Source organism: Haemaphysalis longicornis, unplaced genomic scaffold, assembly GCF_048455015.1.
Source record: "Haemaphysalis longicornis isolate Haplotype H1 unplaced genomic scaffold, Haemaphysalis longicornis Haplotype H1 scaffold_1, whole genome shotgun sequence".
Taxonomy (NCBI): Eukaryota; Metazoa; Arthropoda; class Arachnida; order Ixodida; family Ixodidae; genus Haemaphysalis; species Haemaphysalis longicornis.
Genome location: NW_027526203.1, coordinates 274,607,447 through 274,625,540, shown reverse-complemented (window position 1 = coordinate 274,625,540; position 18,094 = coordinate 274,607,447). Strand labels below are relative to the sequence as shown.

The 18,094-nt window shown below is 43.0% G+C and overlaps 1 protein-coding gene across 1 annotated transcript; it reads right to left on the bottom strand.

The window, feature by feature from the left end:
- Positions 1-314: 314 nt before the first annotated feature.
- Positions 315-17,995, bottom strand: Ppv (Protein phosphatase V). The gene is made up of 10 exons (XM_077678075.1): positions 17,835-17,995; positions 14,871-14,966; positions 13,169-13,234; positions 12,987-13,054; positions 12,180-12,253; positions 9,632-9,711; positions 8,317-8,434; positions 7,146-7,237; positions 967-1,024; positions 315-875 (listed from the first exon to the last, which is right to left on the bottom strand). Exons 1-10 carry the CDS (start codon positions 17,901-17,903, stop codon positions 685-687), a joined length of 912 nt encoding a protein of 303 aa, XP_077534201.1. The 5' UTR covers positions 17,904-17,995; the 3' UTR covers positions 315-684.
- Positions 17,996-18,094: the final 99 nt, after the last annotated feature.

The following is an 18,094-nucleotide window of genomic DNA, read 5'->3' as shown; positions in this document are numbered from 1 at the left end:
GCATCCATTCCTAACATTCAAGCACTACCATAACCTGACTTCCTTTGAAGTAATTTTGTAGGGTGCACCTGCAATAATTTTAAACAAAAAAGGGCACTGCTGCATTGTTAATCTGCAAAATTTATGCAGTGCGACTTCAACACACATTGCCTCGTAATAGAAGTACAAGAAGAAAGTTCTAGAAATAATTTGGAGATGAAAGCGTATCTGCTCTATGTCCATTAATGCCAAATGAGTACAACACACATAAAACATTAGAATGAGAAGTGAAATGGCACAGCAGAGGCCGAGGAAACAAGTCGATGCAGTAGGCGTTGCTTGGCAAACGGTCCCCAACAATTTATTAAGAAAACAAAGCACTCGAGCTTGCTCAGGTTCCAACGTGCCGTACTAGGCAAAATGAATACACCCTACCCATGGTTATTTCAATTAGCACAGCCCAGGCCCCATTGCAGCAACAATGCCAAAGAACGTATGATGGTATCCGCATGCATCACTTATTTAATGAACTGTCTCAAGGAATGGGATACTAAACCTTGGCAGAAAACTCTCTGAGCCAATGGTGCAGCCAGTGGTGCCCAGCTGCAGCCTCGCTATCTTGACACCCCCCGCTTAGTGACTGCCAATAGTGTGCCCAGCATGCTGCGGGGGTGCATTGTTGATCTTGTGGATGGGTGTGCTCTACTACAAAAAGTACGGTGTGGTGTTCCGGGGTGGTATCACACGCTCGGTATCTGGCACTGCGTGGTACAGCTTGGCGGTTCGGGTGTTAACGTCCGTGAAGGCTAGCACAGCAGCAATGTTGCCACAGCGGTAGCAGTAGTTGGGCGCTGACCAAACTGTCACCAGCTTGTCGTCAAACATGTACTTGTAGCCTGCAACAGAGAGAGGAGAGCACTGCTGAAGAAGGCGGCGGCTGCGGACAGAGCTGCTGGCAATTCCTCGGGCAAAGACCTCCGCACTTACCTTCATGCACTAGCTGATGTGCCCGGCATATTAGCTTCAGGTTGTTGAGGTGCATAAACTGAAAAAATGGAGCAGTGGATGTTCATAAGATAATTATAATTTTCAAAAAGTTTCACGTGGTTTGGCTGTGCCAACTGCAGAAAGGTGTGCGAAAGGAGTGCCCCAAAGATATCTGACTGCTGGACTGGAACGGACGTTTTGTGGTTGCCTTCCTGATGATTGCGCTTTAAGAAACTCATTCATTCATTGCTTGCTTGATGCATGCCCCAGCATGAACTAGCAGTGCCTGGCACATGTCCTACAGCAGCATAGATTCCCGCCTATAAAATGTCGTCCAAAAGCAATCGTCGCATATGTGCTGGAGCTTAGGATTAACATCTTACTTTGAGGTCTTGCAACGTCAAACAATATACTAGGAGTACATTGAGTACGATGAGTACTCTTTTATCTGGGTAGTGTTTGGCGACGTTATACTTTAAAGCATGGTGATAGGCCATCTTCAGGGAGACTCGCCCGTTGACATTCTTATGGGACTTACCACTTCATGACCCACAGGCTTAAAAACCATCGTGCTCCTATACGAAAAGTTTTGCAGATACATTAAAATGCTCCAAATGGCCTAGTTTGCTTATTGTGGCGCAAGCTACACTACACTGCCTTGGGCAGTCCAGTTTTGCCCTTGAGCGCTAGAGGTCAAACCACAGCCCCTTCCTCAAGTGCCCAGCACGGAGTAGCGGCCCGATAACGAGGAGAGGTAGGCGGCAGGAGAGAGATAGGCGAGGAGGGAAAGGAGACGTGCCCGGGGCCCGTGCGCTGAACATGGCGGAGGAAGGCGATAAGCGGCGCCACAAAGGTAGGCCGCGTGCGGTAAAGAATCGTGTGCGATAGAGGAAGAGAGACATCCAACTGTGGCCCCTCGTACAGTGGCAAGGCTTAAACAATGCCGTGAGGCGAAAAAGACGAAAAGCGCTACTGCTGCGTACAGCTGCACTAGCTTCAAGTCTTATACATTAGTGTGAGCTTCCTTCATTTTTTTTTGTAAATATGTCACTTCTGAAATGAAATGAAGAAATAAAACTCTTTTGCTAGACAAAAAGCACCATCTAGTGAGAGCTAGATAAACAAAAATGTGTTTCTTGTTTGCTTTTTATTTTAGTAAAGAAATTACACATTTCTAATTGAACCAAACTAGGCTGTTAGGAACATTTTTCTGTATCTGTAAAACTCTGTATCGGTATTTTTGAGCTCGTGAGCCATCAATTAGCGAGTCCCATAGGAATGTGAACAGGTGAGTCTCCCTTAAAGGGACCCTGCAACACTTTTTGAGCAGTGCAAGTAAACATGCGCGACACTTAGCTTACACTATACACTACCAGAAATACCCGAGCCAAATATTACACGTGCACGTGATGGGGAGAGCGCGCAATTCGCTGTGAAAGACGCGTAAAAACCAACCGCGCTCTCTTCGGTTCTCCTCATTATGCACCCCTGGCATGGCCTAAACGACGTCATTGAGGCCATGGCTGTCCGATCAGCTGTCACTGGTCAACTTCGCAGCTAATTTCTCGCATTTCCTGTGACGATCCTCTCCTATGCCTGAACCTGTAGGCACAGTTTTGCCATTTCTTTTGTGTTTTGAGTGCACGCGAAGTTTGAGTGATGAGCTCAATACTTCCCTTTCAACCAGACCACTCGACAACAAATGTTTATTGCTTCAAAAACGCCCTACCAGCCCGAGCACGCACTTGTGAGCAGGCACCCATGCTTACTTCTTTGTGGCACCACGCCGGAAATAGACCCCTCCACGTCGCGGAGAAAAGGAGAAAACTCCCCGGCCTGTGATATATCGAAGGCTGCGGAAGAGAACGCCACGAGCCGCCCCCCTCTCCTTGAGAGAGCACACAGCTTTTGTCGTGTTGTCCGCGGTCGAGTTGAGAGGGAACGATTATGCGCGATTTCTCATCACGCGTAGTTTCGGTGATAGTGAACGGATTTTCATAATTCGTGCAGGAAAAGATTGCTGGGACAATAGACTTTAACCCAAAATACATTCCTAGTAGTCGATGGTAAGTGCTGCAGGGCCCTTTTAAGGGGGCACATGGGTTTTTGGGACCGAAAAATTTCACAAAAGCATTTTTTTAGGTATCACTTCTCTCTTGATGTGCAGTTTTGCCTCCAAAAATTTCGTACTTGGGACAGTACTAGGTACTTAAACCCCATAGAGGCCCAATTTCAAGAAAAAAAAATCACAATTTTCCCATAATTCCCCACTTTCGCCGTGAGCGGCATCACAGGAATAGGAAATTCTCGAGAGGTACATCCCAGCATGTAGTGCAGCTAGGAAGATCATTTCTTTTGCACTGGGAAGCTCAATGTTTAAACCATACGATATGGGAAGCAGATTTTGCATTTTGAGTTTCAGTAGTTGTTTAATTAGCGTTATTTTTAACTGGTCAGCAGGTGTACTTAGAAGCTTAGAAGTTATAATTGATGTAAACTTGTTTGTGACTGCAAAAACAAGGAAACTGCTTCCCACATTTCATTCTCCACAACTTCTGGTACCTATTCATGCCTTGCTGGTAATTTTTTGAACAGTTTTTTCCTATTGTTCTCAAGAACTTAATCAAGGAAGTATTTTAATTAACTTGGAAACTAATTACCTCACATAAAAACGAAATAAATATTTGAACTGCACAAGCCCATGAAGTTTCATTAAAATTGGTTGGAAAGAAAAAAAAAAGTTTCTAAGACAAGTGTGCCCCCTTTTAATGTGAAGTAAATTCAAGCTGCTTCGCATGTGAACTAAAATGCTAAGCAGCATCGAAGTTTGACCTTACGACATGCTAAGCAGTGGCATACTCACTGCACATCAAGCTGCTGGAACTGGTTGACGATGTTAAAGGAGCCGTCCAGACAAAATGCAAGTTTCTTTCATTCGAAAGATTGCCTCGTTAAGATAACACTGACACCACTTTTAACGCGAACTCATTCAAATAAGCTATATAATTAGGAAAAAAGAGAATGGCCTTGCCCACTAGCTCATTTCCCGCACTAAAACCTATGACGGCTGTGCGATTGGCTGCAGCTGACTAAAGCAAACACAAATTGAACAGGGATTAGAAGCTTGCAGAACAAGCTATTTGCACTTACATTTAGGGCACATTCTTTTTACAGCAGTGAGAATGGTGGGGTGAACAATTAAAGTTTTGAACGAACATGTAAACATCACAGCAGTTAGTGCTGCACTTTGCGGGCTCACACTGCCTAACACAGTCGTCGGAAGCGTTGGACATGTCTGACACAACACTGACCAAATGACATAAGCGGCACGGCCACTACGTGACCATGTTTGTCGAGTCATAGCTTATGTTTTCGGAAACGATTAGTATCAACCCTAATAAAAATACGGCAGGCATAAAAGTCCACCCAGAAGCAAAGTGCGAACACTGGCACTTCAGCGGTATTACAGCACCGTCTATGAAACACGACAACCAAACGGCCGTTTCTGAGATGGTAGCAGCCCTGGTCAGCAGACAATCTTTAGTTTTAAGGCCCTGCTCTGCATAAGTCATTGTCAACGTCATGAAACACGCGATTCAGCGGGAAAATTGAAATTTTGGCTTAAAATGTTTCATTTCTCAGTGAATAAAGTGATTGCTGCCAGACAAGTGCTGAGGGCAGTTTAAAACACCAAATCTTTCCACTAAAACAAACTTGTATTTTGTCTGCATGGCCTCTTTAAGACCTCAAAGGATGATGTTAGGCCTAATGTTGTGCTGTCAAATATTTGTATCATCAACCTTTCATTTACTAACCTGAGCATCAAACTTTAACAGCAAGAAATTTATGAACTGGAAAACACAGGAGGCTTCACCGAGTGAACGTATTCTACATATGCAAAATCCGCCCAGTAAGGCTATTAGTGCTTTTACACTAAAAGCGACTCCCTTAAAAGAAAATTACGTTTTAATGTGTATTGAAAACCACAGGTCCCTACAAGCAGCGCATTAGCAGTCACACGCACACAATTGAAAAACAAAGCACTTTTTCCACGTTGGACAAATCAACACAAACGTAAAAAATAAAGATTTAGGTATTTAGACCTATTCTGATTATACTAAAAATGAAATCTGTCGTTTCTGTGAGATTGTGCTCAATACCTCCACCCACAACAATGGTTCAGTGGCTAAGGCGTTGCACTATTTACTAAGCTTGAGGTCATCTATTTGATTTTTGGCATTCACAGGCATTTTTCTGATGGAGGCAAAAATGAGACACCGGTGTGTTAGCTTTCACTGCAGGTGAACGATCACCAGGTGGTACAGATTAATTTGCCCCTCAAAGCTCAGGTGTTGCTTTGGCATGTGAAACACCAACTTCAAACCTTCCTGCAAAGATAAACATTACTTTCTGGCTAAATTTGCTACCCACAGCTATTTGTATATAGCTAATCTACAAAGCCCATTTAATTAAGCACAGTTAACTGCCAAACAGACAGGATTAGCTGATTTTAGTTAAATACTTTTTAGTATTAAAGTAAAATCAGCTAATCCTGTCTGTTTGGCAATTAACCGTGCTTAACCTACCCAGTACATGTGAGTGCACACACAGCCATTGAAGTAGGTAATTTACTAACCACTAATTATTTATCTAATAAGTGAAGTGAATGGTTGGCCCTCTCCACACAGTGAATGTCTACATTTGCTGTGAATACTTTAGCCTCCGACTAGCTGACATGCACAGCGAAACAGTTGGCCTGACAGGCATGGGGAATTCCGTTATTCGTTCAATGTAGTTAAAACCATCTTTACAAAAAGGTATATCGATGGCAACAAGCCTTTGGCATGTATTGGCCATTAAACTTCCACTCTGTAGGGGTTCCAGGAAGGTTCCTGCCAAACACTGCTCTATTGCACAAATGCCCATTTCACCAAAACAATTTTGCCAACAGTTATGTTTAATCCACTGCACTCATACCGTCATAAGTGCCCGCAGTTCCCCCAAAGTTGCCAAAACAATTTACTCTTTGCTTAGAGTCCCTTACACAAAACTGACAAACACTTGCGCGCATGCACGAAAAGATGGGTTTTTAGGGTAGGAGCGACATCAACACTCGAGCTACCAATACCTAGAACAACTAATTTGAAAAACCAAAGTAAAGATGTCAGAAAATTGCATCATATTATGATGTAACTTAGAGAAATGAAAAAAAAAAATTGTGCATAAAAAGCTAGCAATTTTCAGACGAAAGAAAAAACATTTAAAAACATGCACAAATACCCGCCTAAAATGAGCAATTCAGTTGGGCAGCTATTCCCTATTCAAACCCTCGGTACTTCTGATGTCATGTGTTTTGACAGGTACACAAACTACCCACAAAAAAGTCGCCAGCCCGGAAAAGCTCGGATTTTGCAGTAATGGCTAACATTTGAAAACGTACAAGTCAGGTTAAAAAACTATCAACAAAAATGTCGCAAGCCCGAAAAAGCCCCTATTTTGCAGTAACGGCTAAGATTTGAAAACATGCAAAACAGGTTAAAAAAAAAAAATTGAACACTGTTCAGTACGATGAGTGGCTCCTACTACATGCTGCATTTACCAGGCTCGGACAAACTGAGAACGAATTTTTACCAACTCAACTAAAATTCGCGAACTGGTTTCATATAATTCACAAAAAATATTACTGCTCCAAAAACAGACACTGGATCACTTACTGCTGTTCAGCATCAGCTTAATGAGCGAAAAACAAACACAATTTAATGCATTTAACTTATGAATAGGGATCCAGATACTCAAGTTCTGTGATAATACCTACCAAATTATACCCACTTCGTATAGCACCTTATTAAAGGTACTCAAAATGAGTGTGAACTTCCATACACCCATGCTAGCCTGCAAAGCTAGCCTGTCGACTGTTGTCAATCACTTCTACAAGGCTGGACTCGGTAAACAAGCATGGCACCACCAGCCCTGTCCTACAAAAGAGAATCTATGTCTTGCTCCTTACACAGCCTGTCCACACCCAATCCCCAGACCTAACGGAACCGACGGCACTGTGGCATCATATTTTGGGGAATTGCAGGCGACAAGCGTTATTGAGCACCTTCACGGCTGACCTCAGCAGATGTACCATGCCCCTGATGGACCCAACCAGTGAGATCCATGGAAACACTGCTCACCTCGTGGGTCACCTTTGCACCGAAGAGCCAGCCCGCCCCTCGAGGACTCACTGACCAGGTCTCTACATCTTCGGGGTCGGACCACACCAGATGTGTGCATAGTTAAGGACAATAGCCAGCACAGCCCGACAGCACAGCACATGCTTTCCCAGTTGCTCGTTCACACAAGCAAGGCGACTATTTGTGATGACCTAAAACATGACCCTTCTAAAGGCATTCTTAGCAACATAGAGGGTAAGTGTAAAAAGGCTGGAAACAGTCAGGTATAAAAGTCTAGCAGACACTGCAAATTCACATATTAGCATAATGCTGCCAATTACTATTTGTGCTGTACCAGATGTAAAGAAGTACTATTTGTGCTGTATCAGATGAAGTATTGCGGAGCCACGCTAATATTTAGAATGCAGGTGGAAATGAGCACAGCCTGTTACACTCTTGCAGTGGGTGCCTTACAGGGCCCACGACATCCTTGGTCCTGGCATATAACTGACACAGAATTCTTTGTGGTATGCACACAAACATCTGGCCTACCTTCTTTCCATTATGAATGCGTTATTAGTAGGCTTCAGCCCAAAGTAACCCGAACGAAAAATAAGTTGTAGCACACAACATTCCTCCAAATAGGCGGCTGATGTGTCATACGTCCCAAATGTGCTGCCTGTTGAAGGCATGCTTCAATTCTAGGCCACTTTTACTGCATTGGCATGTTTGCTTTTGCACTGCTGCTTTTGTGATTTGCCTGCACCAAAAAGTCAAAACCTCATTTTCTGGAACAGTATACGGTCAGGCAGTCTTTTTTTTTTTACCGCAAATATCTGTATGGGAAAGATTTCTGTGCAAGCCACAATTGTTTCCCACAACCACTGCAAAAAAAAGTGTGAGGAACTTCAAAGCAAGCGCTATTAATAGCATGCACGGCTGTTTCAGCGAATTTCTTTATGGAACAGCTTTACAGGGACTACGAACTATGCGAAATAATAATGAACGCGAGAATCCTGTGACAGTGCACTGCGTTGGCATAATGATAATGTAAATAGGGACTTACGGTGAGTGTTGCAGGCATAGCTAGACTCAGTTGCCACAACACATGCCCTTGCAGGGCTGAATACACAATTAGCAGTAGAACTATGCAATCTCTTAGCCCTTCTTGACATAAAGATCAAAAGGATATCACAGAAAGCTCCCTTGTGTGGGATTTCCTGATTCCTTTCAATTGTTCGTACTTGGTCTAGTGTCTTGATCTGAGGCGACAGTCCTCCGTGAACACACAGCACTTGCTCATCAATTATCTGAAAGCCAAGACCAGAAATCACCATTTCACATTAACAATTTACCCATGTTACTGATCTGTCACTTCTTTAAAAAGGCGCACTGTTCTTTGAATTTTCAAAAAAAAAAAAATTACCTAGTGTCATGAAAATAGGCAGACATATAAGCTGCAGCGTAATTACAAATATGAAAAAAAAAAAAATTTGACACCTAAGCACATGTTTTTTCTAATATTTCGTCAAGCTTTTAGGGAAAAAATGCACGAGCAATTCCACTCCGTGAAGGTGAATGACCAGTGAAGCTGGGGTTCCGAATATACGTTGCCTCCCCATCACGACGACAGAGAAGGAGTGAAACTCAAAACGGAGAACGGCCACTTGTCTTGGTGATGGGACGGCTGCCCCAAGGAGCCGGAGGAAACTAGACACGCAAGCACTTGGAACGCCGACAAAGAAAGGGCCGCGCGAATGTAAATATGGCCAACGCGGGCTGCACAGTGGCACATTTTTGAGAAACCGTTATAATAATCCTGAGAGTCAGCTGATCTTGAACATGGTGCCTACTGATAACTAATCTACTCAAAGTGCATATCCAAGTGATGAGACGTAGAAGCTTTTGCAGAAAATCAAACAATTTTGCATGAAATTCAGAACCTGAGGAATCCACGGAACCCTGGCCATAAACAGCTTTACTGTAGAACAGCTGAATGGATGCTCAATGTTTTTTTTTTTTTTTTCAACCAAAACCTAGAACTCAGCAGTGCAATAAGGATTGCTTCACATTTCCAGCTCTCTTGCTCCAGAAGTTACACATGCCCAAAGTTCATCCTTGAACAACAGGAATTAAAATTTGCATCATTTTTTTCGCCCACAAATTAAGTCTATAACTTTTGAAGTATGAAAGATAGAAGTACAAAACAACCCCTATTGCACTGTCTATTTTAGATGATGGTTCCATAAAAATTGTAAGCATGCATAATATTGTTCTTTTTCTAAAAAAAATGACAAAACTTTTATGAGAAAACTGTGCACATATTTTAAACTGTTTGTTCACTCACTGTACAGGGTAATTTCATACCCGTGATCGGCACACTTCAGCACGTGCCTACCAATTCTAGTGATAACAGCTCAAATATTCACAATTTTTTCGCTAAGGGAACAGGAGCCCCCTCAATGCAAGGCAAACTCCCACAAATAAAACCAAACAGAGGCACTCACAGCAGCCACGGTGAGCAGATCAAAGACCTTGCAGCAGTACTTCCAAGCATTTGCATTCCCGTACTTTGTCTGGCACTCATCTGCAGCCCAGGAAGAATCAAACACTCGTTCACGGTTATGCAGCAACGAACCACCACAATCAGGAAAGCCTTACTGTTACAAGCCCCATCCTAGAGCATGCAGCCTCAACGTCACTGTAGACATTCGACCAGTGGCTAAAGGGAAGCCGCCAATGTGAAACAAGCTTCCACAAAAGAAAATTGTACACTCTTCTAAAATGCAGCCATTTCAGGTGAATGTCAGACTTTCTTTTGCCGACTGTAATCAGCTATTCTGTATCTAATGAAGCTTCCAACGGTAAGAGCCAACAGAACCTGGTTCCCAAGCGCATACAAATATGCAGTATGAGCAGGGGCTTGATAGCAACCATGCACCTATCTCACTCAGCAGTGATCCTCAGCTCCAGGCACGGATGTTCCTCACTCTGGACTTTTCTATGGTGGGCTCAGGTGTACAGTGCACGTCAGGCGCGTCTAGGTTTAATTGATTGTATGGTTTAACACGCCGACGCAATGCAGGCGATGAGGCGCGCCATAGTGGAGGGCTCCGGATTAATTTTGACCACCTGGGGATCTTTAACGTGCGCCAAAATCTCGTACACACGGGCGTTTTTGCTTTTCACCTCCATCAGAAAAACGGCCGCCGTGGCCGGGAAACAAACCCGCGACCTCGTGGTCAGCAGCACAACGGCGTGTCTAGGGCAAGCAAGCGCACAGCTACTGAGCTTGCTGGCGACATCTGCTAGTGGCTGCTGGGTTGGAGATAGCTTGCCACTGCGCTAGCGCGGATCTCGGACAGAATCGGGCCGGTCGTCCTTTTGCATGGGCCAGTCTAATTTGCAGACACTACCACCCACAAGGGGTGCTTGCCTTTCACAGTGCTAGCCGTGAGCAGTGACAGGCCAGAATGAAGCATCGTTTAATGCGAAGTAACTGACAACTGCGTCCCAGCAACGATGCCGAAGGCCGACCCACGGAGGCCTTAAGTCACTACGCGGCCACCAATGGTCGGCAGGGGAGCAAGCAGAGGAGGAGGTGGTGGTGCGTGCACACAAGATACTAGCAAAAAAGGGCAACCCCCAAACATGGTATTCCCGGCTTTAATAGAGGTGACGTCAGGGCCTCTCCTACGCCTTTTATCCTCCATGCCCTAGACAAGCCTGACGCACACTGTACATGCACACGGTTGACAATCTATATTAAGACAGCGCAGAAACTACAAAAACGTCCGACCAATCAACATTCAAGCAGCCAGAGACTGCAGAACATTTACTGGGAAATTGAGGTCAAGCAATAAATAAAAATGGGCTCAGGAAGATAGTTTTCCAACATAATGTGCGAGAGTGTTCTAACATGCTATGATAATTGCAAAACAAAAACTCTTTACTGGTGCACATATTGAACACAGTGTAACACTGAGGTCAAAGGAAAGTGAAACAGGGTAGATAAGTGCTGCTCCGCAAACAAATCTTTCACATACAACATGAAACATATATAAGGCAGTCAAAGCAAAAGAATGGTTCTATCCATGCTTCACTCACAGCCTCTGCATGGCCGAAGAAACTAAAAAACTTTTAAACAGAACTTTCAAAAAAGGGGGAAAAAAAGTTACAAATATTGATCTCAAAATGAAATCCCCATGTGCCACCTACGTGATTTATCTGCTTCAATGGTAGGGTGAGGCATGATTAGTGATTTGGGATGTATACACTATTTCTCGTGTTTATTTGTCCCATTTGTGCAACAGTGCAGTCAGGTATGTGGGAAGAACCGCGAACCCACCTGCACTCTCTGCAGTGCACTAACAAATGCATGTAAATAGTGTCTTTCAAACAGCAGCAATGCCCCTTTAGACAAATATTTAGCAACTGTGAAATCTGCACTACATACACAGTACTACATGGCAATGGGCAAAGGGCACACAAAAGGCCCACATACATGCGACAAACAGGGTAGCGTGGCACACCCTGAGAATTTTTTCAGGCGTGGAAAGCACATCTGCTAGTCCAAAGTGCTTTGCAACAGTCTTTAGCCCAAAAGATGTGCAGTGCATGTCTCACAGGCAGAGCTGAGCAAAAGGGACGGCGCTTATCTGTCACTTGCCGTTCGTCCTTGTCATTTTGTATCATGTCAATATGATCATTTACCAACTTGACCAAATCATTAAGTACTGGTGCAGTAGCGAGTCCAGAAGCCCATAAGCAGAAGGCTAATGCACCAAACTGTAACCAATGGACATCGGCTCCACTTCAAGGCATGACGATAGGCGCCTTTTGAGACTCAGCATCAAAATGCCCATCAGCAGGGAATAGCATTTTTGTGACACTGTTTGTCACGTAGCACAACTTTGCACAGAACTCAACAGTGAACAGTTTAAATGGACATCCTGCCAGCCATGTGTACTAGTCTCAATCAGTCAGGTACGTTTCTGCTTCAGGACCCTTCTACTTCTAACACAATCGTCAAGTGATGAAAAAATGAAAACACACCATAAAATCCATACACCTGAGTGATCTGCCGACTTTCATGGTTTCCACGCAGGAGTGTGATCCTGTCCGGCCACCTGTGTAGTGTGAAGACACAAGTACGCGGGCCATGAAGATAAAACACGAGTTTGGTTCATTAACACATTACTGCCCGCGAAACTTGCTGCTGTTGCTCCTTCCATGCCATTATCAAGGTGATTCGCTGTCGCTTCGGGCATGTGACAGGTAAAGCAGTTGCTTTCGATCAGCTTATTGGAGGGCGCTCGTTTATGATGCCGGCGAGAGCGCCGTGGTATTTTTCATATTTCGCGGGGTTTCTTTGTCAGTCAGAAAAATTAGAAGGCAATTAGTACGTCGCTGAAAATACCAGTTAGATGCCCCTCACCAGTACCTGCACGTGCCTCATTGACACTAATGATTGGGACAGTACTTCTTGAGTTGGATAATTAATTACACTTAGCTAATTAAATATCATTAATGAAATAATTACTGGCGACTATTCCACTCTACTGTAAACATTATGCACTAGGTTTTTTTCGATTAACACCGTTGCTCTTTTCAAAAATCTTGGTGCATGACAGTCGGGACACCCTCTATAGTGATTTGCCATAATGGTCCCAACTTTCGTTCACAAAGGTACACGAAAGTTTTGGAATAATAACGAAAACTTCTAAAAAATCAAGTCCACATCACTTTTTAAGCTATGAAAAACAAACACAATCAGCTAAAAAAAAAAAAAAACGCTCAAGTACAAAAGAGTGCATACTATAATTTCAAATAGTAACAGATGTACACTGAAAGCTTGCTTACTTAGCCTTGAGAGTCAGAAGACGAGTGAAAGTTTCCAGACTGTAATAGCCTCGGTCTACGAAGTCTCCCTAGTGCAAAAAAAAAAAAAAGGGGGCAAATGTACGGGCACATATAAATGTTTCCAACTTCTACCACTTCCAAACAAACACAAAATAAGAAAAGGACAAAATTTCAAATCCCACCAAGAAAATGTAGTTCGTCTCGGGAACTTGACCACCAGTGCGAAACAACTCTTCAAGGTCGTAAAACTGAAAGAAAATGACAACTGAATTAGCATTCGTAATGTTATGTAGATGGAAATGATCGAGAATTTCTGAGGAAGTCACGAAAAAAAAAAAAATCAACAGTTCACTGACTGATTACACAATGTTTTTTTTTAAACCTCAATTGCTTTTATGGGAGGAAAACTAGTGGCTTGAAATGCCTAAATTAAAATAACACCTTTGCTACATGGAAGTTTGAAATGGCATGTGAGTGGGATGGCCTTCAAAATTTCCAGTGGCATTCAAACAGCAACTTCTGCCAACCTACACAGCGATTCTCAATGGCATTTAAAGGTTTCAGTGCTTACCCATCATCTTTTATTGTTGCTACTACCACCAATTTTCCTTCTCACAACTCAGCAAAAAAAATTGAATGACAGTGTTATATAAAGTCAGAAAAACATTTTTTTTTTCAATAATAAAGGATATTAAAATTGTAAATATAGGGGAGTTTATTCGCTAAATGCGACTTACGTTGGAGAATTGGGCTTTCTGTTGTCCAATTACAGTGGCTTTTCATTGCTGTTTTTGGTTGTTTCATCACTCTTTGGTTTTCTACCTTTCCTTGCTCTTTGAAGGGTTAATTTGGAAAATTTGTTTGCTCGTAATTACAGCATTAAAATGTTCGCACGGGGGTATGAATTTTGGTGCCTCAAGGCAGCTGAGAGCCCCAGAAGGTTTCTGGCAGTGCTTCATGCTCTCAGATGGCATCTCGACCCAGTGCAGCTCAATGGTGGCATTTGAGCTGAATGACATGTAGTTCTAAGGCCTTAAAAACGCCTCTATAGCAATGGTATAACCTTGACATGCGAGCTTATACAAGGTGCCTTACCGAAGTACCAAATTTCAGTCAACAAGCAACAAAATGCTTGATTATCGTTTATAACTGTTTGCATTACCTTATCTATTTCTAACACTATAATTGGTAAGCCAATTTTAACTGAGAATATAAATAGAATTTTTAAATTACAAAGCTGTGGGGCAAGAAAACACCAAAATCACCAATTTCTGTCGTACTTTGCAACACTGCACCTACTTTTAACCATACTTGTGGCTTCAACTGTAACAACTCTATGCTCTCATGAACAGGAACATCGCCAAATATGGACACCATTGGCCTGTGCCCACCTCTCCCTCTCCGTCTATCTCAACTGATCTATCTCCCACTTAGCTAGACTTTGACACACACCCTGTTCCTTCTCAAATTGCTTAGAATGAGGCTTGACACATTTACTGAACTTACGCCCACTAGATCAATGAGACACACCAATAGGCATCACCTGCCACCCCCGTTTGGTAAATTTGTAATCACAGTAAAACGCAGGAGGTGGTGCCACTACCACTTGTCGCGGCAAGACTACCCCTGTACTACCCTAATTCTTGCCTCGAAACTACATGGACCATGCTTTATGAGGCGGACTGCTGACGGTGACCCCATGCAAACGACACGCACCATGATGCTCCTTTTCCAGTTGGGAGCCCAAACAAGTGCATGACAAGCGATACCATAACTCATCATGAACAATGACTGCCAGTTACCTTGCCACCAGAAAACTTAACATCTGGTCCTATCTAGGCACAGCACCCAGCGCCGAGAAGAACCCACAAAGCTTGGCCATACCTGCCCATGAATATCCCCGCAAACAGTGACAGGTGTGGAGACAGGCTGGATGTTGCATTCCTCCAGAAGCAGGCGGCATACCATGCCACACAGTTTCTAAAAAGGGGGAAAAGTTACTTTTTAGAATTAACAAATACAAGACCACTGGAGGTGCCCCCCAGTTTGAACAAAAGGTCAAACTTCCAAGCCGAATTGACTTTTCACTTCATTAAGCGCCACGCAGACAAAATACAATGTTTAATTAGAAATAACTAGCTTTCTGTAAGTCGCTAAACTCCATACCAGCCTTGAAAGGTGTTTTTCTAAACAAAAAAAGATCAAAAGTACTGAAAAAATTCAAAATTTCCCACTGCCCGGCATCAGCAGTGACGCAATAGAAGAAATACTGAAAACACAGTTACCAGTGAACTAACTGCACGTTAGCATTTGAGTAATGAGACCAAACTGAGCGCGAAACACCACCACAATGGCACAGACATGTTTCTTGGTGATGGCTTTGGTCTCTGTGATGTCATAAGGGCCTGGCAAGTAAGTGTCTGGTGAGTTACCACTGCTCCATCTGCTTCCCTTAATATTTCAAATAACTGTCACACATTTGCACTAAAGTTGAGATCGTCAGGACAGCCCCAGAGATCTCCAATGTTATTCAAAATGCGAGGAGTTCCACTGATCTACCCGATAATTCTCAAAGGTGGTTGAAAGTTTCTGTGTTCACCCACCATGTTCTGGAATCACTACTGCTGCCAAGTTTCAGTCTCATAACCTGACAAAAAAATTATAGGGAAACTGGGAAAAATTAGGCATGTTTATTCATCATTACTTTACATTTATTCATATTTATTTGTAGCCCCACGGCCAATTTTTCCGATTGTAGTTCCTCAAGCTTTTGCAGGTGCTCTGCCGACTCACTGAGCAAGACTATGTCGTCAGCAAACCTCAAATGGCTCAGGTATTCTCCATTTATCCTGCGTTGTCCCAGTCAAGCTCCCTCCAGACACGCTGTTAACAGTTTTGGCAAGATGGTATCTCCCTGTCGTACCTTCTTTATTATCGGGAACTTTTCACTTGTCTTGTGGAGGATTATCCCACCCATACATCCCTTTTATACATATATATATACATATATATATATATATATATATATATATATATATATATATATATATATATATATATATATATATATATATATATATATATATATATATATATACGTCGTCTAGGAGTCTTATGTAGGCCTCCTCTAGTCTCTAGTCCCTGGTCTTTCAATGCTTCCAGCAAAGCTGCAGTTTTTACTAAATCAAATGCTTTTCCATAGTCTATAAATGCCATGTAAGGGGCTTATTATACTCTAACAAACAAACAAAAAAAGGAAGAGACAGAGAAAGCCAGAAACAGCTTTACACTCGAGGCTTATTCAATTACCAGTCTTGGACTGAATGATACGCAATCCTTTATACATAGCTTGCATGTGATGCCACCACAGTCCCTTCTGGAGTACTGCTCCTAGCTATCCCACGACTGCTTGAGATAAGAGCAGCAGGTAAGTTCACAGCCTTTCACCTGGCAACCAGTGCTCCAACATGGCCGCTACAGTGACGTCAGTGCAAGCTATGTATTCGTTTTTCTTGCGTATTCTGGTGGCACTTTTTACCTGAGCAGAGTCCGCACACTACCAGCAGACTGTCCAGCACTGGCATATCAAGGGGGCCCACTGTTACAATTACAGTACCCTAAAAACAATCAAACTTGCACAATTTTTAAGGTTACTTTTCCTGGGGTAAAACAACTTGGAGTGTGTGTTCCACCAAGAAGAGTAACCTGGAAGGCTTGACTACATCTTCCCATGACAAGCAACTCGGAAGGATGTTGGTTATCAAATAATCATTAAACTTAGACCATTACATACATTTTACACAGAGCCAGCAGGAGTGCTCAGGTTACTTGAAAACACAGTGCTACCCTGAACTTCTTGAAGCAGTAAATAGCCCAGAATATTATGTTTAACTGCCGCGGGGTACGTGCCTTGAGCTGAATAGACTTAGGGGTCAGTGTAACTTCCAACACAAGCAGCAGTTGGCTGAAAAATATTCACCATACCACCAAAAAATTGCGAAGGAATATTCTTCCAGCAAGATAGTGGTTTGATTTTGTGTGCTAGGCCCGTCACGCTGACGCCGATTGTATATCTGTGATGCTTATTACCGGTGGTTTGAAATAGCACAACCATATTACAAGCACCCCAGCGGATGTCCCAAGTGCCTTGCAAAGACTGCCGATACGCTTGACATATATGTTGGTCTTTATACATAAAAATCGCTTACCGACGGTGCCGGCAAATACGGCGCAAACGCTTACAAAACACACCTGCGTTTATTAAGTGCCAACGAACATGCCCCTACAGTACATTTTAGCGCGCAGAAGCACAAAGGTATTGTTTTACGACATTTTCCAACGCCTTCAACCGTATGAAAGCACCGCCTCTCTGTGCTACTAAAAACCTCGCGCGTCAGAACTTACGCATGACTGACCGCCATATGCGACTCAAACTAAAATCGTATCATACAGCTGATCATATACAATTTACCCTAGGTTCCTGCAAGGCTAAAAAACGGCAACGTAAACTGACAATAGCTTGCAAGGATCTCAGACAACCAAAGCCACCAAAGGCAAAAACGTTACGAGTTCAAACAGCCTAGCCTGTCACTTCAGCTAATGCGTCGGTTCTTATGCACGCACGTATGACAGTTGGTTCAGCAGAAGTTATAACACGCACAGCCATCAAACTACTCTGGGAGGAAAATATGAAACGGCGACATAAATAAAAAGCGTGTGCCCGCGGTATCTGACATCCACCCACCGAGTACACGGATCGGTTCCCGGGCAAACAAGGTCTCACGACCCTTCATGCTCAGTTCACAGCTATGCCAAAAGCGTGTTAACTTTTTGTAAAATTATGCCCACCTTTAGATCGTTTTCTGGCAAATACTTGCATTCTTTCGCGATCTCTATCCATTTATCTACATCAAGCATTTCTTAATTAATTGCAACTGTCACAGGTCTCACACATTTACAATAAGACCGATGGAAACCATGTAAAACTACTCCGCACCTTTTTTGATGTGAATATGGTGCCACTAAACTAAATTGTATTAATCGCAATATTCACATAATTATAGATTTTAAACAGCGAAATTTTGTGAATTTTAAGATAAGGTTATTGC

What these genes read in the sequence shown, in the direction of transcription:
- Ppv (XM_077678075.1), bottom strand. Translation starts at nt 17,903, where the DNA reads ATGCTTGATGTAGATAAATGGATAGAGATCGCGAAAGAATGCAAGTAT. An exon ending in GCGGGGATATTCATGGGCAG is followed by an intron (nt 13,235 to 14,870) that starts GTATGGCCAAGC and finishes ATTTTCTTTCAG; the next exon opens with TTTTACGACCTTGAAGAGTT. An exon ending in TCAGGTGTATGGATTTTATG is followed by an intron (nt 9,712 to 12,179) that starts GTGTGTTTTCAT and finishes CCTGGGCTGCAG; the next exon opens with ATGAGTGCCAGACAAAGTAC.